Source organism: Falco punctatus (genome assembly GCF_963210335.1).
Source record: "Falco punctatus genome assembly, chromosome: 1".
Classification (NCBI taxonomy): Eukaryota; Metazoa; Chordata; class Aves; order Falconiformes; family Falconidae; genus Falco; species Falco punctatus.
The window spans coordinates 92,087,078-92,111,807 of NC_137580.1; the positions used below are offsets into that span (position 1 = coordinate 92,087,078).

General features: G+C 45.6%; 1 protein-coding gene across 1 annotated transcript; it reads right to left on the reverse strand.

Annotated features, from left to right (window-relative positions):
* Nucleotides 1-300: 300 nt before the first annotated feature.
* Nucleotides 301-24,557, reverse strand: FBXO21 (F-box protein 21). The gene is made up of 12 exons (XM_080366030.1): nt 24,066-24,557; nt 21,066-21,201; nt 19,266-19,360; nt 17,076-17,197; nt 15,143-15,289; nt 14,133-14,266; nt 13,760-13,896; nt 12,768-12,944; nt 11,852-11,984; nt 9,076-9,266; nt 7,941-8,098; nt 301-5,054 (listed from the first exon to the last, which is right to left on the reverse strand). Exons 1-12 carry the CDS (start codon nt 24,299-24,301, stop codon nt 4,876-4,878), a joined length of 1,845 nt encoding a protein of 614 aa, XP_080222156.1. The 5' UTR covers nt 24,302-24,557; the 3' UTR covers nt 301-4,875.
* Between the last annotated feature and the right edge of the window lie 173 nt (nt 24,558-24,730).

Here is a 24,730-nt window from a genome sequence, read left to right on the forward strand (position 1 = left end):
GCCCCTCAAAAGGGGGTGACACAGGAGCCCCCAGAGAAAGGCAGCCCTGCTGAGGGGCAGATGCGCTGGCTGTGCCCCCCAGGCAGTGCAGGGCCGGCGGGCAGCAAGAGGCAGCGGCAGCACTGGGCAGGTTTGGTGGGGCCCGGTGCAGAGGGGGGTGTTTCTGTCACCATCTTGCTCGCCGGCAGCGACATGCCAGCCTCCCACGGGCGCAGAGGAAGAGCGAACCGCTTTCAAGAGACAGCGCCGTGGTTTTGAGAGGCAGGAGGCTCAGGCAGCACAGCACACTGAGGCCGCAGGTATAGCAAGTCAGTGTGGTTTATTTTTTTTTAAGCCAAACACAAACAGGAAAGGTACCAACTCATTTCCAGCCTCCGGCTGTCCTGGATACAATGTAATAACCTGTTTTAAAAACAAAACGAACACAAACAAAAAGAGAATGAGAGATGTCCCCACCCTGCAACCTCAGCTGTGTCAGGGGGTCTCACCCTTCAGGCCTTCTTCATCTAACGTGGCTTTTTGCCCAGCCCAGGCATCTCCAGCAGAACGGATGGGAGAGAGGGGTAACACATGCACCACTCCATCGTCACCTACACAGACAGGCCCTGTGTCCTCACGTGGGGCAAGAGCCACCAGCCAGGTAGGTCCTACGGAGCTGGGACAGCCCTTAGAGGTACTCAAAACTAGTCAGAATACCCTGAGCAACCTGGCATGAACGTGAGGGTGGCCTGGAAGGGACCACAAGTCCCCCAGAGGTCTTCCTCCAGCCCAAAGCAGTCCTCTCCTCCCCTTGCCCTCCGGCACACAGCAGCAGAGCCTGGGTGGCTGGAGACAGGGCTGGCTGGTGCACAGGGTCTTGTGGCCTCTGTTCTTCCTGCAAAGGCTGATGACAAACTGCCACAGTTCGTCACAGGGGCCACACTGTGCACCTTTGGCTCTGACAGCTGCCAGGGCGTGTTGCGGTGTGTTCCTGCCGGCCCTGTGTGTCAGGGTGGGTCCAGCGGGGCTGGAAGGCTTGCCAAGCAGGTGCTGCACCATTAGCTGTCCCTCCCCAGCCCCAGGGAACACCCTTGGCTGGTGGAGGGCTCCGAGCCCTCTCTCACAAGCAGCGGTGCACCACAACATGGCCCTGTAAGAGAGGACAAACCTTGCCTGGGAGGCTGTTGCCCGCCCTCTCTGCCAGGTGCTGCCCAGGTAACATCCCCGAGTCCCAAGACCCAGTGGCACAGCTCAAAACCAGCCCACGACTGCTGCTCAGCGTGCTGTGCCGTCTTCCCGACGATGCAGACAGCAATTACTACTTGCTTCTTGCCCCCTCCCAGCCTCCTCTTCCCACCCACCCATATTTTTTTCCTTCACCCTCCAGAAAGCCATTTTAACACACTAGCACCCTGGCTGTTCTGTGCGCAGGACAGATGGCTGATGGCACCTTAAGAAAAGGGAGGAGATGGCATTAGCTGCAGGAAAGTCACCCCTCTGCCCCCAGGGGACACGGGACCAGGACTTTGGTACTCCACCAGAGCAACCTGGGCAGGCCTTCTGCTTGGGGAGGTGACAGGTGAGTGGTCAGACAGGGGAAGGGCTGCAATTCTGCCCTCTCCAGAAAGCAAAACATCCCTTCTCGAGAGTGAGCTCTGCACAGACACGACAGGACAAACTGCGATGTGTATGCACATGTACTGTCCTTAACGTATGTACATTCACAGGGATCCAGACATCACAGCCACAAGGAACTTTTGGGATCCGCTGCTGTCATCTTGGGAAAATGGTGACTGCAAAGATGCCTGTGCTGCCAGGTGGGGAGGGGGGACAGAAGAGCCACCTGAGGCATGAGCAAACACCCTATGTGACCTCCATCAACCCAAAGAGGCATTTCCCAGCTGCGCTGGACCTTAGATGCTCAGCCTGGACGAATCTATGTGCATGTCAACAGGCTGCTCACGCAGGGACACAGAGGTATCATTGCAGGGCTTTTTTGCATTTTTCCTGGCCACCCTGGATGCTTGGGCTGTCTCCCACAACTGCAAATACTTACATGGGAATTCCCCTGGGCCAAGCCCAAAGACTCAACCCATAGCATGCAACACCCCACAGGCAGCAGCAGGAACACCAGACGAGGCAGCTGGAGTGCCTGATCAAACAGGAACAAGAAGGGGAGCCTTTACACGCCATTTCCTTCGGTTTTGTCTGAAGTCCCAAGATCAGACTGCTGATGTTTGTACAGTGCCCACTGAAATGTTTCCAGTCTCTTCTAAATTTGACACGTACAAGGCTGTGCCGGCGCTCCTGGGGACACCGACACCCACATAACCATGCACTGACGTGGTCTGCACAGCCAAGCGGGCAGGCAGACCTGTTTGAGGACACAGTTCCTCTCCAAAATGTTTTCCAAACGGATGAGAGGTTTTAGTTACAAGGCTGGCTGGTTTGCCTCGTGTACACAAGTCACTTGCAGTACATCTGTCCCCTATTGCACATACACTCCCCTGTTGCACCCATGCAAAACCAGTCTGTGGGTGGGGAAAGCGTGTGTGAACCGCCTGAGGAGTTGCTCCATACTTCCTCCTTGTGCAGACTCTTTTCAGAGTATAAAGATAAGTGGCCCCAGAGAGGTGGCTATAAAGGGCTCTGCTGGCTACTCTGGGACCCTCTCTTAAAAGTACACAGCATGTTTTCAAGTGGTTTAGATGCACATTGTTCAGCACCAGTTTTCAGAGAAACTTTGGGCAGCTTTCTGTTGACTCCTGTGGCTTTTTTATGGCACAATTCTACCTGGCATTCAGGCAGCAACTCTTGCTGAGGACTCCTGTGAGCTCAGTATGTGGCAATTCTCTTGATGCACTTGAGGAGCAAGGTGTCAACAGGCTGCCCGTTTGGCAGAGGGGATCATAAAGCCCCAGGGAACTCACTGGTATCTATGCTGTCAAAGCTGAGGCTGGGACTGGGGAGCCCAAGCCCTGCTCATGCATGCCTGTTCTCAGCTACCAGCATAAACCTTCTGACTCAACGGTGTCATTCCCAACCTTGCATCTTGGCTAGGAATCTTTCAGCATCTGCTTTCAACCCTCAGAAAGGGTTGGAGGGTTGGGGTCTACTTCATCCCTCAAAAACACGAGATGGATTTTAAGATTTTGCTTAACAATTTGCTACCCTGCTTTCAGTTGAATCTATTCCGCTTCTGTAAAAATTCTTCAGTCCCTTCCTCCTTCCCTCCCTCCAAGTTCATTTCAGTACAGACTTCCTTAAAGACATAGTTCTGCCTGGAGTACAGCACCTTGACCATTCGTCAGCACTAACCACACAGGGCTCTTCTTCCTAAAGCGCCAACATTCCTGCAGACCACCACCACTCCGCTGGCAAAAGTGCTGGGCTTTCAGTATTTATTTCTCATTATTTAATCAGTGCTCAGTATTTCAATAGGACGGCATGCAGTTCAAGCATTCTTTTAAGAGGAGGGCTGTGTGACTTCACGTTGTGATACCTGAAGTGCTATAATAGACTAAGAGCATCCACCTAACTCTACAGGGCACAGTACCTAATTCTCATCTCTGACGTAACTACTGTATTGCAACTGGACAGTGACAGGAGACGCTGGCGGTAGCTTGTCTATAGATTTGCTTCAGAAACCACAAAGATATGCAGGGTCCACATACACACAAACACTGTGTCACTCTGCACCCCCTTAACCTCTGAACCCAGAGGAAAATCTTTTCTGCAGTGGTTCTATCTGGGCCTTTAAGTCATGTTAAAATTCATGTGCCTTTAGCTGCTAAAGCTTTTTCCTTTTGGACAGCAGAGTACGTAATCCCCCAGAATCCGTTCTCTTTTGGCAAAAAGGAAGGCAGCCTCAAGCTGCAGGAATTAACATCTCTTCCATACATGGTTTGGCTGACTCCAGGGTTGGCCAGTTTCCAGTCATGATCCCACTGTATTGCATAAATACCTATAGATTTGAGATGGCAGCGAGTGGAAGCTTCCCATACATCAAAGTCATTCTGGCACTGACCTCCAAGCTTCCACGAAACAGTGCCACGAGGTTCAAAAGTCATCCTGGGAGCACTCACAGCTGTGCCGCAGATCCTGCCTTGGACATACACAATGAACAGACCAAAAAACAAGGTAAGAACATAGACCTGGTGTGTTTAGCAGGCACGGAAAAGGGCTCAGAGCTCATCTTCTGCATTAGGAGAGTTTGTATCATCAGTAAGGTGGCCAACTGGACCTCAGTGTTACTGCTGCGCTTGCCACCCCCAGAAGCCTAGCTGGTGCTGGTTTTGTTGCTGGGGCTCTTTTCCAGGCCCGCCAGGATATTCAGAATCAGAACAGTAGCTCTATGAACAATCAGACTACAGAGGTGAAGCAAAATCTGACCAAAAATTCAGACTGGAGAAGACAACAGTGAAACATAAAGAGACTTTAAAAACTATCACTTGCATGAGATATACATTTTAAAAAACCCGAAAACACAACCAAAACAAAAAACCCACAACACTGCAAGGACAAGCAACTTCCTTCTCTGGAAGAGGGGGTTCTTCCATATTCCACACCAGGGGTCTCACTGCGTCGACCTTCTAGGCAAGACAACCACAGAATGAGTAGTATGCACAAATCCTTCCAAAGGACAATGCGCTTCCTTGCGTGACTGTCCCTGCAAGATCCTTAAGCTTGGCCTCAACTACCAATGTCTCCCTGTGCCTTTGGGCCAGAACGGGCAGGCAGGCAACGGAAAGATGCTATAGCACCAGTTACAAAGTTCAATGCAGTTTTCAATGCATTAAGCCAAAGGATCGTCACCGAACTTGCCTTCCATGCAAGTTTTGCAAAGAGGGTAAAGCTACACTCCAGCTGCTTCTGTCCTCACGATGCCTTCTGCACTCACTCCTTGCCTGAGCTGTAGATCTTCTGAACTGTGGCACGTGTCAGCTCCAAATCCTCTGGGTACCGAATTTCTAGCTCGGTATTTGCTAGGTAGTGAATGCCGGTAAACTCTGAAAAATAGCGGCCAATGTCAGGGTGAGGGATCTCCCGAGGCTCAGAGTTGTATTCCAGGTTCTCTGTCAGGGAAGGAAAGAATCAGTTATCACCACGTGAAACAGCCTGCTACAAGACTAAATCTTTCACCACGACTGCTCACAGAGCCTCATCTCCTAAGTGACGCTGACCTTGTTTACTAGTGACATGAAAACCGTTTTATGCCTGAGACCACACTGCCTGACATCAGGTTAGAGTAGCAGGACGCTGACCCGCTCCCACTGTTGGTCACAGGTCTTGGTTGCAAATGCAGGGAGAAGCTGCTACACTGAGCTCTGATGCCTCGAGGCCCATGGAAGATAAGTTTCTTAGAGAGATCCTTCTCAAATGTTCCTAGGTGAGGCTGACTGCACAAGGCTGTCCTGGAAGAGGAGCAGAGTGCTTTCTCACTCTAAGTCACCAGCCTGCATTTCAACCACGTCAAGTCACCAGCCTGGTTTTCAAGCACGTCTCACACAGCACGATCAACTTTTCTAAATCCAAACTCTCCAAAGTTAAGAGAAAGTCCTTAAGAAGAGCACACCCATCCTTTCCCAGAGCACCCCATTTCCTCTTTCCTCCTTTGTACTAAAAGATAACCTGATTAAGCACAAGAGTTAAACAACACAGAAGCACTGGCATTAAAATGCAAAGGTGACCCAAGCTGAGGGCCCCTTTGCTCCTGCAGTGTTTGTATAAAGCAGTGTGACTGGGAGGCAGCCCAGCAGTAAATCACATGCGCAGGTGCCCTGCAGCAGTCTCCAAATGATGTCATTGTTTCTCGCACGCTACCAGATACACAGGTAAAAACAAAAGCTGCCCAAGTCCCAAAGTCTGACTTATCTGCAAGGCAGGGCAGGAATAAGATGGGATGCAGAGAATTCATCTGTCTCTGAAACTATTCAGTTCACTACAGAGCACACAGAAGTCTTATTAATCCATACAGGCTCTTTAAGCTACTCTATGCCAGCGTGTGCAGCCCAAAAGCACAAGAGCTTTCTGTATCTCAGTGGGCTGCTGCAGTCCTATGGGTTTGCAAAGTACACACTGCACCACTGCGGAAAACAATTTACACTCCGATATCCTCTGCAAAAGCATGGCTGAGCAGTGAGCTGTGTACAAAGGCGAAAACACAGTGACAAAACAGAAGCTGGCAGGGGGGAAGAGACTGAGACAATCAAGTTCGGCACTAGGTGGGGAGCCTGAGAAACGTGCTGACTAGCAGTTCTGAGCCACAGATATCTGGCCTGTGCGGCCACAAAGCAAACAAAAGACAGGCAAGAGTGGACAGGTAGACACTAAACTCACTGTATGAGACAGGTGTTTTGGAATTAGCTGCAGCTCAACCTACAAATTTGCAGGAAGGGCTCAAACTGAGGTACAATTACCTATAATAAGCTTGTATTGGTGTTATTTCTGAGCTGGTTAGATAAAACCCTGCATGCACATGTGCTTAAGATTCTTTTGGTAAAAAACTATCATCCCCTTCCCAAAGTCAGGTCAGTAAGTTATGAACTAGTCCCTTCCTAAATGATCTGAGGATGTATTTTAGAGAAAATACTCAACAGCCAGGCAGCAAGATACCAGCAAGCAAGAACAAACCCTTCAAATTTTCCCTAGCAATATCAAAAAACTTGGATCCCACAGAGACGACAGTGTCAACCTACAGCTTAGCTAAAATACGCTGTACTCTGGAACCAGCCAGCGTTACACTTGTTTATAAACTACTAGACAAAATATACGAAGATCACTCAACTCCAGAAGCACTGTGGACAATTATCTGATTAGTTTTCACTGAGATGTGTATTTTATTATCAACCCACGGCACATAAGAATTTTTGATTTTTAAGACTCTCTGAGAGGTCAAGTACTGCCTAATAACAAGCCATAAGGCTGGGCTGCAATATTCGCAGTCCCCACTTCATCTTTTTGGACTGCTGAATATAAAGTAACCCTCAGGACAGTGAGAAACACCTGCTCTTTAAACCTACAAAGGTAGGAGTGTCCCCTCCTGTAAAGCCATCTCTTGTTCACATGTATGGGACAGAATGTGCTAGGGAGCACCCCCCAATAAAGAGCTGAACTGCATTTTTCCCAGCATTTCCCCTCCAGCAGCTTCCACATCTTTTACCAAAATACACTCAGGCTGTGCAGCTGCTTTGCCAGCTGGATGGGATGCCTCTGTTATCACAGGGAGAAGAACAAACATGAGGCAAAGAAACACTCCGTTTACAGTGTACAGTTACAGATGTATTTTTCTTTTTTTCTTTTTTTTTTTTCTCTTTTTTTAACCTCAGTTTGACACTTCTTCCTGTACTCTACCCTCGTATTCTGACCATCAGACAAGAATTCCCTTTCTTATGGTATGTTGCATACAGAACGGTCAATAGAGATTTCTAAGCCTCTTTGCACTTGTAAAGAGACATTAATTTTTGTCCCATTCTTATTAGAGGTGGCACTAAAAGTCATGCTACCTGTGTTCTTTGGGATCTTTGCTTGATGACAGCTGCTCAGAACCATGCCCTGACAAGCAAAGCCTGTGTGCTCCCTCACTAGATCCTATTTCGAGGTCCTGCCCAAAGCACAGCCATAATTTCAAAGGGCAAGAGCTGCTGACAGAACTTCAGACTTCAGCAAAAGCTGAATTACTTCTTTCAAAAGCAACAATCATGGTTTACACCATAAAACCAATCATGTCCAAAACATGCTTCTTGGGCAAGAGGAGATCACATCAGCGTGGTCCTTCACATTCATTCCTAGCAGTACTGATTTCATGGAGAGCAAAGCAGACTGCGATTCAAGATCATTTTCCTTCCTACCTCAACCTTAACTAACAGTTTATGTTTCATACTTCAAAGAGTTAAACACTTAAGCATCCCCATCTCCTAATGCGTGTCTAAAGGTAGTAAACACAGGAGACTCCTGCTCACCTTGAGCAGCATATCTGCAAGAGCCATCTTCCACTAGCACATTGTAGAAAGGCTGGTGGGGGCCATGTGGAAGGCTGTGGACGTTCATATTCCGGATCCATTCATGCCCCATCATGCAGGCGGGATCCCAGCCATAAATCACGCAGTTATAGCCATATCTAAAAAAATTGCACACCAAAGACTGAAACTTCTAGAGCCAGCTCTTTTTCCTCCAGACAAATAAATATAGCACAAACAGGATAGGATCCTCCTTCGAGTTGGCACAAGGTGGAGAGGAACAAGGGGCCGGGGGGAGGAAATAAATTCAGAAAGAGTGTGTTTATTTTGAGGTGGGGGAAATGACTAGGTGTGACAGGATAAATATACAGGAACAAACAGCTGAGGACAGAGGAAAACCAAACACAAACAAGAAAAGAGAATGGGAAAGAAACTGGGAATCAGCAACAGAGAGAACAGGAAACAAGAAACAGGGAGGGAACCAACCATCCTACTGTGTTGTGCTATTACTTCTGTGCCCATCACACAGACATGGTAATCCCAATACTGACTCCCAGAAACAGAGCCATCATTATTTTCAGAATATTTATGCCATTAATCGTGAGGTATTATAACTGTCACTGCTGATGCCCTTAAAATATGCTCCAGATGTCTTGCTGAGCCAAAGGAGTGGCCGAAGCAACATAGTGCTATCATGTCATTCCGGCATAGTACAGACAGGAACACGAAGCCTCTACGCAATGCTGGAAGAGGGGGTAATAACAGCACAGGGAAAGATCCACAAGCTGTCTTAGGAATCTTACAATCTCTTTTGAAGTTGATTCTCTTCCATGGTCCCTCACTAACTGATCACTGATGTTTCCTTGAGAGCTCTGGGCTGTGGAAATTTTACCTGTGTGATACATGATGACTCAGACAAGTCACCTCACAAACCTCTCTGCGAGCAAACAGCAGTGAATACACCTGCTCTCTCAAATACAGACAGAGCTGCTCCCTTTTTTTCTGCAAGGTGCCTGGCCTTTTCCATTCCAAGTACCTCCCTGGCAGATAAACCCACGTCTCATTACTGTCAGAACAAACACTTGTGCACTCGTTAGAGTACAGCCTTCTAATGTGGGCAATGTTTTGAAGAGCTCACCTCTTGTGTTTCATAATCAGCCCGATTGAAAAGCAGACCTCTTTGTGCTTCTCATCTGAACGGTGCTTCACCTCAGGTCCCACCTCCTCCTTCCGGCGCTCAATATGCTCTAGGGTATGTTGAACCAAGTACCCCACAGCCCCATGCTGGGATGGGTCCAAAGCCTGAATATGCTGCAAGATGTCCAGAACCTTCAGCAACCAAAACAAAAAGACAGATTCAGAACAAGTCTCTACAGCAGCCCAACTCTTACAAAGACATACAGATATATTTCTCCAGTGAGCTGGGTCTAAGGGCCCAGGCCTAGAGGTCCACCACACAAGTTTTCCACACAGGACTGAGAACCTTTGCTCTAGATGCATACTCCTAAGGAGTTCCTCATACTTGCTTAGCCTGCAGAAACTGCATAGTCCTCTCCTCTATTTGTAGATCTCCCTACTTCCAAGGAAGGGCACTGTTGAGCACAGTAACTCCTTAGGACTAAGCCACACAAGCTAATTGTGTTGCATTTTGTGACCACAGGGAACTGATGAGACCATTTTCTGAATGGTTTCTGAAATGTTAATACTGTTGCTAGTGTCCCAGACTACTGCTGTGAAGAGATTCCCAATGACTTCTGCTGTATTTGAGAACAAACATTTTAGTAAGAATTCCTCAGCATGTCTGTGGGAGCCTGGCAGAGGAAAAATAGGGCAGCACAGAAGAAAATGCAAATAACCTCTATGATGCCATACCATGCAATAGTGAACAAGAGAAAGGGAAGCTGCTTGCCTAAGGATGACTAAAGAACACTAACTTTAAAAGTGCTCTCAAAGCAGCAAACCCTGTAGTTCCAGAATACCAGACTACCAATACCCTCTGGCACGCTATCAGAGCATCTGCCAACAAGTTTGTCAGAGGCAGGCAATGCAAGTTCTACTTTTTTTTTCCCCCCCTCCCACCTTCTTGCTCTTACAAAATTGTTGTCTGAATAGGTTGGGAAAAGACGGATACATTTGTCCCAACATCAAATACCTCAAGTGCTGCCACAGTTCCAAAATTCAACACACTTTAGCACCTGCCAAAAGGATTGATCACACGCTGGAAGTTTTGGTCACTCTAAGTTCAGAGTAGCAGCAGAACAGAAATCTCAGGCTATTAGGCATGAACATCAGCCAAGAGGTGAAGAAAATAAATTGAGAAAAAGAACAGGTGAGTAATTAGGTATGAGAGGAAAAAGCATAGTTCAGGTTTCTTGGCCAACTTAATTCTCTGGCTGGCATCTTAAGAAGGACATGAAAAATCCTACAGAAAGGGGAAAGCCTAGCACAGTGACCACAGCTACCGGATTCCTGGCAATTTCATTTACTATTATTTGCAAATATTTAGGACAATGTTCTGTGTAGCTCTGCTCGCCTTTTAAGATTTTGTACCACTTTCCATAAATCTGGCAGACCTCTATTAAAACTGGTACCTTCTGTCAGGCATACATTCTCCCTGGCTAGCTACGATTCCACCCGCTAGTCTGGAACGACTGGATGTATATGAGGATGCAATACTAAAAAGTAAAAATTTACATATTTTCATTGCTTCTGGCATTGTGGTGCAGAAAAACTACACGTAAAACTCAGCCATGGGGTTGTATTACTTGTTCTGAGGGGCAGCAGTATGTAAAGCCCTGGTGCTTTACAAACACATTGCTGAGTGCCAGAAAGGGGAACATCTTTCAGTGTTTCACTTAGCTGTCCCCTATTTACGTACAGTTGCCTTTTCAGCTCAACGAGTCCCCCTCATACACAGTTTCTTAGTTTGTGCTGTTTTTCCTGTGGTGACCCTAAAACTTGCTGCCATTAAGAAGGAACAGCAAACTTAGCACAGTTTGTTCTTCAAAAGTAAGTCAGCTTCTCCAGCAGTCCTTCGCTTCAGTTAGATTGGTGGAAACAGCTTCACCTTCTGCGCAGTAGTCCAGCCAATACTTCTGCCCCCTCACCCAAACCTCACATTTGGAAACGTGCACAGGCATTGCCCAAGTGTGTGAGCTTCATTAAAGTAGCACAAGAAACTCTGACTAGGGAACACCTCTTTGCTTTAGTGACACACTAAAGAAATAATACTTTTTTGGATTAAATCCTGCTTCTTCCCTGCGCCTTCCCCTGATTTTCAGTGACAGACAAGGATGATGCAGACAACTTAGACAACTTGTAAGTCTTGGCACCTTCTTGGCACCCACATTCAGAAGATAGCCTGACTCAAGCTGGCACGCTAAAGGTGACATTAAAAAAGAATCCCAAGGACAGGAATATTAAACTGCTTTTTCCTAAGAGCCACTGATTGTGTGGCTAAGGTTTCAGAGAACAGCTTTGGTTGTATTTATAAAAGATAACTTCCCACAGGTTTTCTGATAAGGTAATTGTTCCTTTTACACGAATCCAGCAAGAGTTTTACCACCACTACCACAATCCAGGCATAAACCAACGAGAATGCACTTACAGCTAGAAGTCCACAGTACTAGTTGCAAGACAAGCTGTCAGACTTGGGCAGTAAATCATAAATTATGACTCAGACTCAGGGCTGCTCACAAGACTCCCCCCAGGGCAAGCAAACAAGGATCATCCTCTTTTCCCTGCTTCATATAGTAGAAATTGATTCTCTGAAATGTGGTAACTCATTCAATTGCATTTATTACCAAAACAACTTGTGGCAGACTGTAACACAAGCTGATGTAGTCCAAAAATCAATAGACTACTGTTAACAGCGTTTAGCCTATCAGAAAACATATGACCGAGTGGCGAGGTACCTTTTCTGGCCAGATTCCCAGGTGGAAGTATAACCTAGCCTGGAGCATTAGATGCTGCACATTGTCCGGATACATGGCCAGGTATAGATCCAACGAGTCTCTCAAGAGTTGGTAAGACTGATCAGTGCTTTCTCTGCCAGCAAAAAAGAAACTCAATTGTAAGGCTAGCTCTTCAACCCTTATCCCCAGTACTCCAATGTACAGGGATAGCCACCAAAAATGATGCTACAGGAACAGGCATGCTCATTCAATAAGAGTGACTCTGGCACCAACTGTCACTCATCACATCCAACAGCCTCCTCAGAAGGAAAAATGCTACACAACTGATGATTGGACTCTACCCTCCCACTTCACTGGTATTCTACTCGGCCAAATCATCCTACATAAGAGAATTCACTTTCCAAGCCATTTCCTTGTGAAACTTGCTTTTGCTCCCCTAGCTTACTTACACCTAAAGCAATTCTTTCACTTTGGCATTTCTGCCTATGGCTACTTGCAAAAGTGATTACCAGGGGCATTTGAAAATAAAACCAGATGTTCCACAAACCAACAATATCCTTGAAACTGCTCATCTGAGCATGCGGGTTGTGCTTACCAGATTGTAATGAAGTCTGCTCTTAAGGGAATGGTGGACAGTCCCTATCAGCTTTTCACAAAGAAAAAAAATCATCTGTCTATTTTCTTGAGGGAAACTAGTTTTACTAAATATTCTTGTTTCCACACAATACTGCTGCAGGTGACTACAAGGAAATAGACAATGCAATGTGACACAGAATTTTCAAGATCCCCCGGAGTGACTGACACCTTTTTAAAGCACTCACTCGAATACTGTGAAGAAGCCATATCAGATATGCAGACAGTATATTTTGGGCCCTTTTTTCCATAGGCTTTACAGGCCAGACGATCCTCAACTCACCGCTTGCCAAGGTTTAAGAGATTTCCCACCATACGCTGCAAGACCTCTTTTGAAGTCACCACTCCATAGAACTCCTCTGTCACATGGTGGCCAATAAGGTACTCACACTCCTTCACAGTGAGCTGCTTCCCCTTCCCAAAGGCATCAATGTAGGTGTAGTCAAAAATATCTGTGCTTCTAATAAAACAACAAGGAAACGAAATTGTGATGATGGGTCTCACGGTAAAGCAGGATTACCTATTTCTGTTCTTCCCTCAGCCCTTTCAAGCTTGTTTGCAAAACTACTGTCATTCATACCTCAGCTCCCTCCTAAGAAAAGATCACCTGGTACCTTCTCTCTCCTCCTAGCTGCTTCTTCAGATAAACTTATACAGGAAAAGACAGAGAAACTAAAGCTACATTTCACTCCACGATGCCAGTTCCTTCCTTCACATATTTTCAGGTTTGCTGTATCTGTTGTTAGATAATATTATGACACTGCACTGGAAAGTGAGCCCACACACATGGCGCCTGAAGCCTAGTGCCAAAAGGGGTATATATAGACAAAAATCAATGCTCTGAATTGGACTGCTGATATCACTCACAAAATACAGATTTCTGTAAATTGATCATGATCTGGTTCAAAGACGTATTCTGCACTGACTCAGAATTAAATGAGTGCCCAGAACAGCAGCAGCGGCCTCTAGCAACTGCTCTGTATGAAAGGTTAAGTGAAATGAGCACCCTTTTTATTCTTGTCATTTTTTTTGTAATTTTCTTAAGTAAGAGAAACATTACCTCATGGTGACTATTATTTCACACTCAGGAAACCTGTTCCCATTCATCATCATCAGAGCTGAGTTCTGGGAAAACTTTTTTAGGTGTGATTTTTTCCTCTGTGTAGGTTATAATGACAGATGGAAAATAATTAAACATCCTGGTATAGGTCTGGAGCTGCAAATGTTTTCTGTTATTACTGCAGACACAACTTCAAAATTCAGCAGGCCACTTACCCTTCTTTTCCTTGACACCATCGCAGTAGAAAATGGCTAGGAAAGTTAACTGGCTCAAGTTTGACTCCCAGCTGCCTGGCAATTGTTAAATAAAGCACAGACAAACTGATGGGAATTCCTGTCCGGCGGATCAAAACCTGGGGGATAAAAATGTGATAAAAACATGGGGGATATTAAGAAAAATACAAAACCTCATGGTTTGATTTCACAAATTTAAATACACCAACTTGAGAGAATATGCACTAAAAGATGACAAGACAGCAAGTTGTTCTTCAGAGAATTATTTGTCTGACTACATTTGGACAAATAAAACACCACCAACAGAATGTCTCAAGCCTTGCAGCCTCCCATTTTTTGCCTAACATACACGTACCTGGTGAATGTACGAATTCAGGGAGTTATAGTAATCCAGCTCATTTCCTTTGTATTTTAACTGCTCATACAGGACACAATTCATAGCATCAAGTACCTGCCGCTGAAGCTCCACTTCTGGAATCAGGACTTCTCCTAAAAACACATACAATGAAATACAGACTAAGAAAACAAATATACTTAACCTTTATGCAATGAACCTTATACCCAAATTCTCCATATGGACTACAAACACCAGAGATTCATCTCAATTCAGATAGTCAAGACACTGACTGGAGTTGACCGCAGCATACCCTAGCACTCTGCTCACAACCTGGCCTGTCTCGGTGGACTGCCCTGCACCTCAGCTGTGCAATAGCGATGCCTCACTTCCTCCTGCGGCTGGAGGACTGGATCCTAACCACGCTGTGCAAGCACAGCACTGCAGCTGGACCTGTCACACTGCCCAGGCATGGGAAGTGTGCTTTCACAGCTGGAGGGTCCCAGCTTGGCCACACCAGATGCACAGATACAGACGGACTGTTCACTCTCTCTTTCAAAGACAGCAAACGTTAGATAGCACTTATAAAAAACCAAGGAGCACGATGCTGCCTGAACTTTGGAGATGTTAAAGCACATACCTTTTCTATTGCTGCTGACTTTCTGAGACTTGCAGAGGAAAAGAGGCTGATCCCCTGTCCCACAGCTCTGCTACTGACACTAGGTATCAGGACTACTTAAGACTCCAAGGATGAATGGGAAGAAAAACAAGAAGGAGAAGAATTCCCCTCCCAATTCTTTTTCCTTAGACAGCATCAGATGGACTGACAACCCTGGGCTACTGAGTCCCTGTGGCTGAACAAACCATTGTTCCCTGAATGATGGTTTAAGCAAATGTCAGAATATGCTTGCCAGGGGATAAAGAACAGCAGCTCTTTAAGCTACAATAACTCAACAGCTGTTTCACCTTGTCTGCCTGTATCTAGAATTGCAGAAATGCTCTGCAGTAAAGCATATGCTTCTGTACAGTACCTGCCTTGGAAGTCAAGCTGGGATGCCTTGGATTTTTCGTCCGCAGGACTTTGCGCACTTTATCTGTGATATCATCCACCTGTGCCTGGACACTTTTTAAGCAGATGTCTGACAGTGGGTTACAGTATTGATCAATTAAAACAGCACCTGAAAGAAACAAACTATATAAGAAACAGGACTTCAGTTTTTTCTTTGCTTAGTTTTACCTACTCTTAAATTGCAGGAATGCAGCAAGCAATTGCAGCAGAACCCAAGAGCTTTCTTTTTGAAATTTGTGGTCATATATTGGATTTATCACATATCATGCCATCTTATCGTTTGCGTTCTAAATACCAATTAAATTCAGTATTCCTCTCTCCACCATCTTAAAATGAAAAGCAATAGATTCATACACTGAGCAGGTATGCTGCTAGACCCAGCTCAACTAGCCAGCTCTCCAGTCACACTGCATCACCTGGCATCCTCCCAACTTACAGTTTTTTATTCAGAGCATGAAACAATCTCAGCTTCACTTCTGCTTCAGTTCTGATTTCTTCCTGCCATATCCTTCCTAGCTATCATTCTTGCTCATTGTTCCCTCTTTCTGCTACATTCATCTTTCTCTTCCATGCCTGCTCTCCATCTTCACGTCAGAAACTCACTATAACAAAACAAATTTTCATTCTCCTTCTACCCATCTGTCAAACTTCTGCAGAAGAAATAATAGCCCTTTCTCAGATTTTTCTCCTTGCCATCCTGTCACCACTGCTCTTTCCAAAGCTTCCATATTGTTCAACCTTTGGAATCAACTGTATTCACTTGCAAGAATTTTGCATGGATCATACCTCTTCACATTTCCTACACTGCTTCATCAACATGTCCACAGCCTATATTCAAGGATCACAGCAGGGCCCCAAGCCATGCCTTCTTCGCCCCTCACCCAAAGTGTGCTCCATGCTGACCAGGTGAAACTTCACAAAAACTACCTGTTGGTGCTCTAATAGCACCTCTATGGCAGACAAATGCATATATTTGTGACCCACATGATTAAGTCACACAATTAACTTTTTTGGCTGTTTCCCTTCTTGCCCTAACACAGTCCCTTATTCAAAGTCTATTGCCACTAAAAAGAACCAGCTTTGGTGTTAGAGACTTTTGTATGACATTGAGGTATATACCAAGAGTAAGGGACTCTTCTACAGACACTAGCAGCCTTCAATCCGTTCAATAGACCATCTTCTCCATAGGAAGCTTGAAGAAGAGAGTAATCCACAAGACTGAGGACATGAATTGCAGAAAAACCTCCTCTTTCTTCATATCAGGTGCATGTGCTTTCCCACCATGTGAGTGGATTTCCATCCCCGTTCCCCAGCTCTACACTGCACAGCTTCAACAGTCCAGCAGTCAAGACGGCTCTTGAAAAAATGCCACAGCGCACAGGCTGCAAGCTGAACAACAATCCCCCCCCCCCCCCCCCTCCACCTGCAGTTTGCTCCTTGCCCTTACCTGAGAAGCTCCTGGGAAAGGACATAGTAGGGAGCTCACTTGAAATCAGATCAGCTGGTCTGTTAGGCTGTATTCAGTCCATGGGCTGCTTCTGCAATGTCAGCTAATTAGGACACTGAGCTACTGCTGAGTTCCTCAATACGTTGTTTAAGATTCAAATGCAAGTGCTTTTAACATTTTCTGGATTGCTTTTCAGCTCATCTGTCCATGGGCAATTATTCAAGCATACAGCACTGACAGAAGCTAATGTAATCCTGACATTCTGATGCAACACTATGTAACTACTGCAAGATTTTAAGGATTTCAGGTACATCAAAACCCCAGACTTAATTCTGAGTTGTTGTCCAAGGGCTAGTTGGAATATAAGCAAGGAAGGCTCCTTCCAAGTAAAACAACGACAGAAAGCTGTCATTAGGTGCTCTACATGGGATCTCTGCCAAAGACTTACCCTCCAAAAATGACTGCCGATCAGTCGGGCGTTGAAGATACTCCTTCAGGTTTTTTAATATATTCTGTTGCCGTAGAAAGTATAGAATTTTCTTTGCATAGTACTTCCAGGTGAGACCTTTCCTGCAGATTTAAATACAAAAAGCAGTATTGCCCTAAACAAGCATTTTAAGGGTGAACACTTGATTTTTTTCCAGCGACTACAGGTTTACAGTTAGACTATTGCTTTTCTTAATAGGTCTCACAACACCACTATAAGTGAAGAGTCAACCAAAGAGGGAAATGTTAAGAAGAAAGTCATCATCAAAAAAAGACAATATAAGACACTTGCAAAGTATTGCTTCTACCATCTCCAATTTTCATCCTATCACCAATACATAATTTTGAGAAGACACAGTATCATGGGAAACAATACAGATCCCAATTAAAGTAGTTCAATAATATCTAATTAAATCCTATATTTAATTCATAAAACATTACCCTCTGACTAGGTCCCTCCAGAATCAATCTTGAAGTATCCTTTCACCACTAAAAAGAAATCAATGAAGGACACGAATATAGGCCCATTAGTAATCAGAAGGGAAAAAAAAAAAATCCCCAGAGGAAAAACATCTCTGTTGCCCCAAAAAGACAGGAACAGATCGACAGTTGGTCTGTAGATCACACAATTCAAAACCTTACAGCTTTTAAAATAAAGCACCCTCACTTTCTAAGTTAACAAGAGAAGGCAGAGTGCCCAAGAAGAAGCAACAGAGAGCTTGTTACTATCCAGGTAAGGTCTGAAGAGGTCACTTGAAATATGACAGACTAACTCAGAGGCATTCAAGTCACATGCATCTAGGCAAGCATTACCCAGTGCCTCACTAAGCACTTTTACACCAAATCGTTCTGAATGGCACAAAGCCCTGGCCCCCAAAAAACCCAAAGGGAGAATTCTACTGATTCCCAGGCTTGGCCCTTGCCATATGTTTAACACTAGTCCAGTTTCCTTCTTCAGAGAAAAGCCTCTTTACTTGCTTACATTTCCTCTCCTCCAGACTGCAGGTCAAATCAGCCCTCTCCATCCTACTGGACAGGAGAACAATCAAATCTCATAACACTTTATCCTCTTCCAATAAATTGGGATGCTCAATAGGGACAACTGCTTTATTGGGATATCTTCCAGGGAAATGATTTCGCCTAATGCTCCTGAATGGCCATGACTACAGCTTAATCAGGGTGTAATTAGCATCAATTCTGCTTTATGGGGAGGCATTTGGCCAGTGCAAAGGCTCAAAAGCTTTTTAACCAGTTGTCAAATGAGAGACATTTAGTCCCAGTTCAAATAGAGAAGGTAATAAAATGTGAAAAAGCAAAAATGAGATGATTGCCATTCCAGTTATGTTTTTTCAAGCTCTACTAACAGTCCCTTTAATCAAGGCTATTAGACTCCATTACAAGCAATCTATCACTGCTTTGTATCACAGCAAAATCATCATGGTTTATAAGCCACTAGCAGAAAAACCCTAAGTAAAGCAGTGACTTATTCATCTTGCTCTTTGTTAAACACAGTGATGAGAATACCTAGGCAGATGGAAACCAGAAGTTTTAGTTACCTGCTTGGCATTTCACTGCCTGATTAATTTACAGAATTGAAAATCTGGCAGAGACTGAATTAAACTCAGTTGCTTATCTAGGGACTAAAATTGTATCAACCTACTACAGCTAAGAAAAGCAATGAGGAAAAAAAAAGCTTCATGAAACAGGGATTCATGGCGGCAATACTCCTTGAGTATACCCGCTTCCCTCCAGTCCTGTGGCCTCATCCTGCAAATCAGTTCAGCAAACTGATCCAGGTTTAAATAAAAAAAAAGTACATGAGGATGGGAACTTCTTAAGCCAAAACTACTGCAGAGAAGAGGGTACATGGAACATGTCCTGAGAGATGTCATGAACTGGCAAGGAAAGAAGCAACAAACAGCAACACAAAGCCAGAGGACCTCCTTGTAGGATAGGTTATATGGTTTCTTCTGGAAATACTAAATCTGTTCTGAAATCAAACAGATAGCAGTACTTTCCAGCCTTGGTAAACCTGAGGATGTTTTTTTGTAAGAGTGACAAAAGGACAAGCTCAGGCATTCACCACAGTACTATTCCCCTTTAACCAGTGAAAGGGGAAAAATCCCTGCTATTTCTAACCCTTCTTTCTTACCTTCCTTCCATGTTAAGGATACACATTAGCTCATCCTCAAAAAAATGACTTGGGCACCCAAGCGTCTCAATGTCACTGAATCCGTCACAGGGAACCTGTCACACCAGACAATGAATTATGCAGAGCACAATAGCTTCTTCCCCGAAGAATGTAATTTCATAAAAAGTCTCAAAACCAATTTTGTTCTATTTTTTTAAATTTATGTAAGATCTTTAAAATGTCCAGCTCACCAAGTACTCATAGCCTCTACTCCAAGGATTTAATACAATGATCCACTAAAAAGACCCAGTAGCACCCTAGAGCAATTTAAGGTAACTACATCATTTGGAGCTCCTGCAGTGGGTGTATGGACGAGCCCAAGATACCTGATCTTATGCAGGCTGGGCCCAAGCTGAAAGTAATTTTAAGATGGAATCAACTTTTACCTGTGGTTAACTGAACCTCTACATATGCTCCCTTGTGTAGAAGATTGCTCCCGTGGGAAGGAATGAAGGAGCAGGAGCCTTCTTTTGTTGAAGCAGTCACTTAGGTATCTACATTCAGAACTGCTATTTTCTTCCAGAATTCAGAATTAATTTTTAAACTTTGGTTGGACTGCAAGAAATCTGCTTGTTTTCAAGCTTTTCAGCATAGGAAATGGGCTAATAGAGTAAGGAAAAAGCAATTCCCATCATACTGTATCTTAGCAGGATCTCACAGAACTGGGTTGAAAGTCTCTCCCCCTCAGTTCTAGGCAAGCAATCAAGCTGCAGTTTCTAGCCCCACAGGAGATGATCCTCATTATTAGGCCTTTGGGTACTGCTGAATATTCTCTTAGTATTCTTTGCATATGTGATTAGAACAGTAGGAACTCAGGAGCCTCTGCCCCCAGTTAATGCCCTGACACACATTTCTCCATGGTCAGATGTCTATCTGCTGAAATGGCAGCAGAACAGTTCAAAAAGAACAGCTGAGAGAGATCTCCAAATACCCTACTGGCCCCACAGCCTTTTTTTCCAGGGGTGAAAACGTATATGCCAGCCCCTGTTTGAAATTAGATAACAGGATTTCAACATGGGTCTCCTACGTCTTAGGGGAATTCTTTACCGGACCACAATACATTTGCGCAAAGGAGCCACAGAGGCGTGGCTATTTAGTCACTCTTGTGTGAACTTTTTAATTCAGCCAAAGTCACAGGCAGCATTTAGGCCTATTTCACAGAATATCAGGCTGACCCAAACTGTACAGCTAGCCAAAACCCACAGCCATCAACTAAGCAAACAGGCAATGAAGTAACTGTCATTCCACGTGCCGGTAAATCTCTCCGAGAGACTACATTTTCATCTTTTTCACACTGAACACAGAAGAATCTTGGTGCCATGGCTGGGTAGAGAACTTAATATACTTTCCAATTCAGTGAACTTATTGCACCTTGATCCTGTTTTTAAATGACTTCTGACAACCCACAGAATATACCCTTGTACAAGGTCTGCAGGAAGATAAATTCACGTGTGTCAGAAAACCATTGGTCCTTCAGAAGTTCCCAGAGCCAGGTCTGAACATGCAGCAATGACCAAAGAGCTTTTAAAGCTGCAGCAGCTGCATGTGACATGCAGAGCACGCTCTGGCTTCTACAGACCTTTGGACTTTGAACTGTCTCTCCCCTTTTGGCTGGTGACCTAGTGTTCTCACACAAAGTGAGGAAATATGAAGCTTCTGACTGCATAGTTGAAAAGATGTGAAGAGATAAGACAGAAAAACTTGTAAAAAGTACTAAAAAAGTAGCTAGGCTCTTGCACATACATATAGAAGATGACTTACATGTTCTGAAAAGAACCTTTTTGAGAAGGAAGCTACAATTCTCTGGGCTTCTAGACCAGCGTTGTGCCGTGCTTTGTACTCTTCAAGCCAGCTAACACCATCTGTGTTGCTATAGTATTTCAGCAGCGACGGCCACCTACACAACAAGACATAAGTGAACAGGTTCATTAGTATTTCAGCATCACTGAGAACCTCCAGAGCTGTAAAATGGTGTGTATTGTAACCACGTGACTTAAGGAGCTGAGGCACTGCCAAGACACAGTACAACTTCAAATGTAATTGTATAAATTAATCCAATGACTGATTCAAGCATCAAAGCAGAAGTCCAACTGATTTCATCTGTATATTAGTGGTTATTTAAAAGTAAGCTGTCCTGAAGCCTGCCAACAGGAAACCTTCAACAAGTTCATACTCCAGGTATTTCAATATCTAAATACCCCAATCACTTTTGCGATTTCCTCTAGAGCTTTGCAAGATAAACATTAGCAGAGGAGAGGCAGAGTTTCATAATGAAATTTGCCATTCTGAGGATGTATTGCATGTAAGCTAACTTGTCATCTAATATAATAAGAATTCACTGTCCTGTGGTCTTCCTACTACCTTGTGGGTCTAATTAAAATGATGCACAAAACAGAGCTCCCTCTATCGCCCTTGCCAGTGGCAACATCTACTGGAGGAAAAGAATTCTGAAGTCAAATTGTGACAGCTAAATGCTTCTGCAGTTCATTTTTCATTCAACAAACAACTATTTTAACACCCCCTCCTCATTCTTGTACAAAAAAAAAAAAAGCTGTACCCGCTTTACTGAGTCTAAACATCCAGAAGTTAAACACACTGCACAGTCTACCAAGAAGCATTTGAAGGTTCAGCTGAAAACCTAACTTCAGGTAATGTTTTTGGGGCTATTAGCAGTAGCATCTTTTCTAATAAAAGTGGGCATGTGCTGCCACAACGCAGCCCTGTGCAAGAAAATACTTGCCAGTGCAGCAATACCCATGACACCAAGATCATTTGTGTTTGAAACACGAAGAAGAAGCAGTGCAGATGGAAATATTTTGGGCAGCATGGGAAAGAAAGCTGAGAGAAAGAAGTCTTGTAATTTAGATGGACATTTGTTTCTGTTAATTACTAATTAATTATTTCTGTTAATTATTAATTTATTTCAGTTTAGTGGGTTTTACAAAACACTTCAAGTACATGGATTGCCTTAGATTCTTTTCAGGTTTTTATATATACACACATACACACTTTTATATAAATGTGTGTGTATGTATATATATATATATATATATATGTATGTATTTTTACTTTTATAGAGAGAAAGCCAAACTTTTAAATCACTGCTTCTGTATAAGAACTATTACCAACTAACCAAAGCGCAGTTATGTCTGTTCACACATGGAAGATATTTTACTACCCGTTAATAATAAAACTACACTGCAATTGCAGCTACAAAATAAAGTCAAAGGCTAACCAATTTACTTCCCATTACATAATAACCTCTCTCCTGATGGATCCCTAGCCATTCATCTATGGCTGAAATGCAGCCACATTGTAATAACAATAATTTATTTTAGGATGAGAAAGAATAATTTCTTGGGTTGAAATTATATTGAAAGTTTTAGGAAGATAAAGTGCAATTACTCACAATGGAATCCAGCCAAGACAACAAGGTCAATGTGCAAACACCTGCCAAAAGTTCTATTATCAAAGACAGAGGAGGACAGCAGCATGTGCTAATCACCCACCACATTCAATTTCAGCTGTTGGATCTCAACCATTTTTATACTTTCAGGTTTGCTTCAGAAATTAGAGCCACTGAACTGGTGAAGGTATCTGGCCGGCCACCCAAAGCCACAGCTCAGTGAATTGGGGAAGCTGTAATTGTTCAGTAGCCTTTTTCACCCATGAAGAGAAAATAATCCTCTCATTTGAGCTACACTAAATTTCAGAAGCCAACTGGCAATTAAGAGAAGGCAATATCGCTACTTTCTCTGTACCAAAATGCAGACAAATCTAGGTAGCTGACAAGCATGCTCTATTCTAGATAGGTTGGTGGCGCCAGTGAAGGAGTGGTGCTTCTACACTGCTGAAACCAGTGTAGCATAAATGATACAATGCTTATCCTTTATTCCCACTTAAAGTGTTAATAGTCGCACTGATTGCAACACAGCTATGCCCTCATCAGGTAGCCTGTGACTGCCTTTGGGGGAAACTACACTCAGAAAGGAGCAAAAGTCAATCCAAAGGATTTTGGCTTCTGTGAAACTGGCTCTCCCAAAAGCACAAGTAAACATCCCTCCTTGCTGTAGAGCATTAGTCCTGCATCAGGACAAGTCTTGGCAATCGTTCTGGGAGTGGCTAGAGGGGCCAGGGAGGCCAATCTACAACTGTGGTGTGCATGCGGCCCTACGTCCCTACCGCTGCCAGACCCCAGGCTGGATCCCAGTGCTGACTGCAGGTAATCCAAGAGCCCAGCTGTGGAAAGGACTGCAAAGACCGATCTCCAAGCAAGGGGCTGCAGAGATGGATCTCCTCTGAGCAAGTGGCAAGCTCAGCCTGCTCCGACCCAATGTGATTTTGGAGAAGCAGCCTTGCAACAGTCCCGCCATCCCTGCTCGGGAAGGCCACCCACATCTCACCCGTTAGACAGCAGTGGGCTCGTTCAGCCCACGAGGGGTTCAGCATGCACCTTGTGGAGCCGGGAAGAGCGACAGGGATCGAGCAGCGGCGTGGGTATGTGTGTGTCCAATTCCACCAGGCACACCCATGCCCTCCCAGGCCCAGGGGGACCGAAGGCACCGTCCCGGTGCCCGCCGAACCCTGCGGGCGGGGCCCGGCCTGGCTGACAGGGCCCGGCCTGCGCTGACGGGGCCCGCCCGGCCCCAGGGCCCGCCGGGCGCTGAAGAGACGCGCGGGCACCCCCCGCCCTCCCTCGCCCAGCCGCATCCAGGACAGCGCAGCCCCGCGGCGGGCAGTGCCGGGCCGTGCCGTGCCCACCTGAGGCGGAAGCGCTCCCGCCACACCTTGCCGCGGGGCTGGCACGCCTCACGCAGCCGGCGGCAGGTGCACGACACCCGCCCGATGTCGGCGGCTCCCAGCACGTCGCAGCAGAGGATCAGCTCCAGCAGCTCGCCCGGCAGGTCTGTCAGGCCCATCCCGTCGGCGTCGGCCTCCGCCGTGCCCCGCGGCCCCGCCGCCGCCGGGCCCGGGCTCTCCGCCGCCGCCGCCGCCATCTTGGATGTTTACCTGGGCGCCCCCCCCCGCGGGAGGGGCTAAGGAGCGTCTCCCGCTTCCGGCGGGAGCGAAGGCGGAGGAACGGCCCGGGGAGCGTCTGCCAAATACCGCCGCCCGGCCAAGCGCAGAGCGGAGTGGCGCCTTCCTCGCGTAGGCGCTAGGGAGCGTCTGCCAAGTGCCGCGGAGCTGGGCGGAGCGCGCCGCCTCTCAGGGTCAAGGGCAACGGTGAGGCCTAGAAAGCGTCGACAAAGTCGCTGTCCGCGAGGGTAGGTGTCAGCCACCGGGGACGGTGAGGACGCAGGCCTGGCCACCCCCAGGCCCTCCAAATGCTGTCTGCTCCACTGGCCATCCCGGCAGCCAGCATGAGAGCCAGGCCAGCCACGGGCCGCAGGGAGCCGGGAGGAGGCAAGTGGTTTGGGCTCATCTGC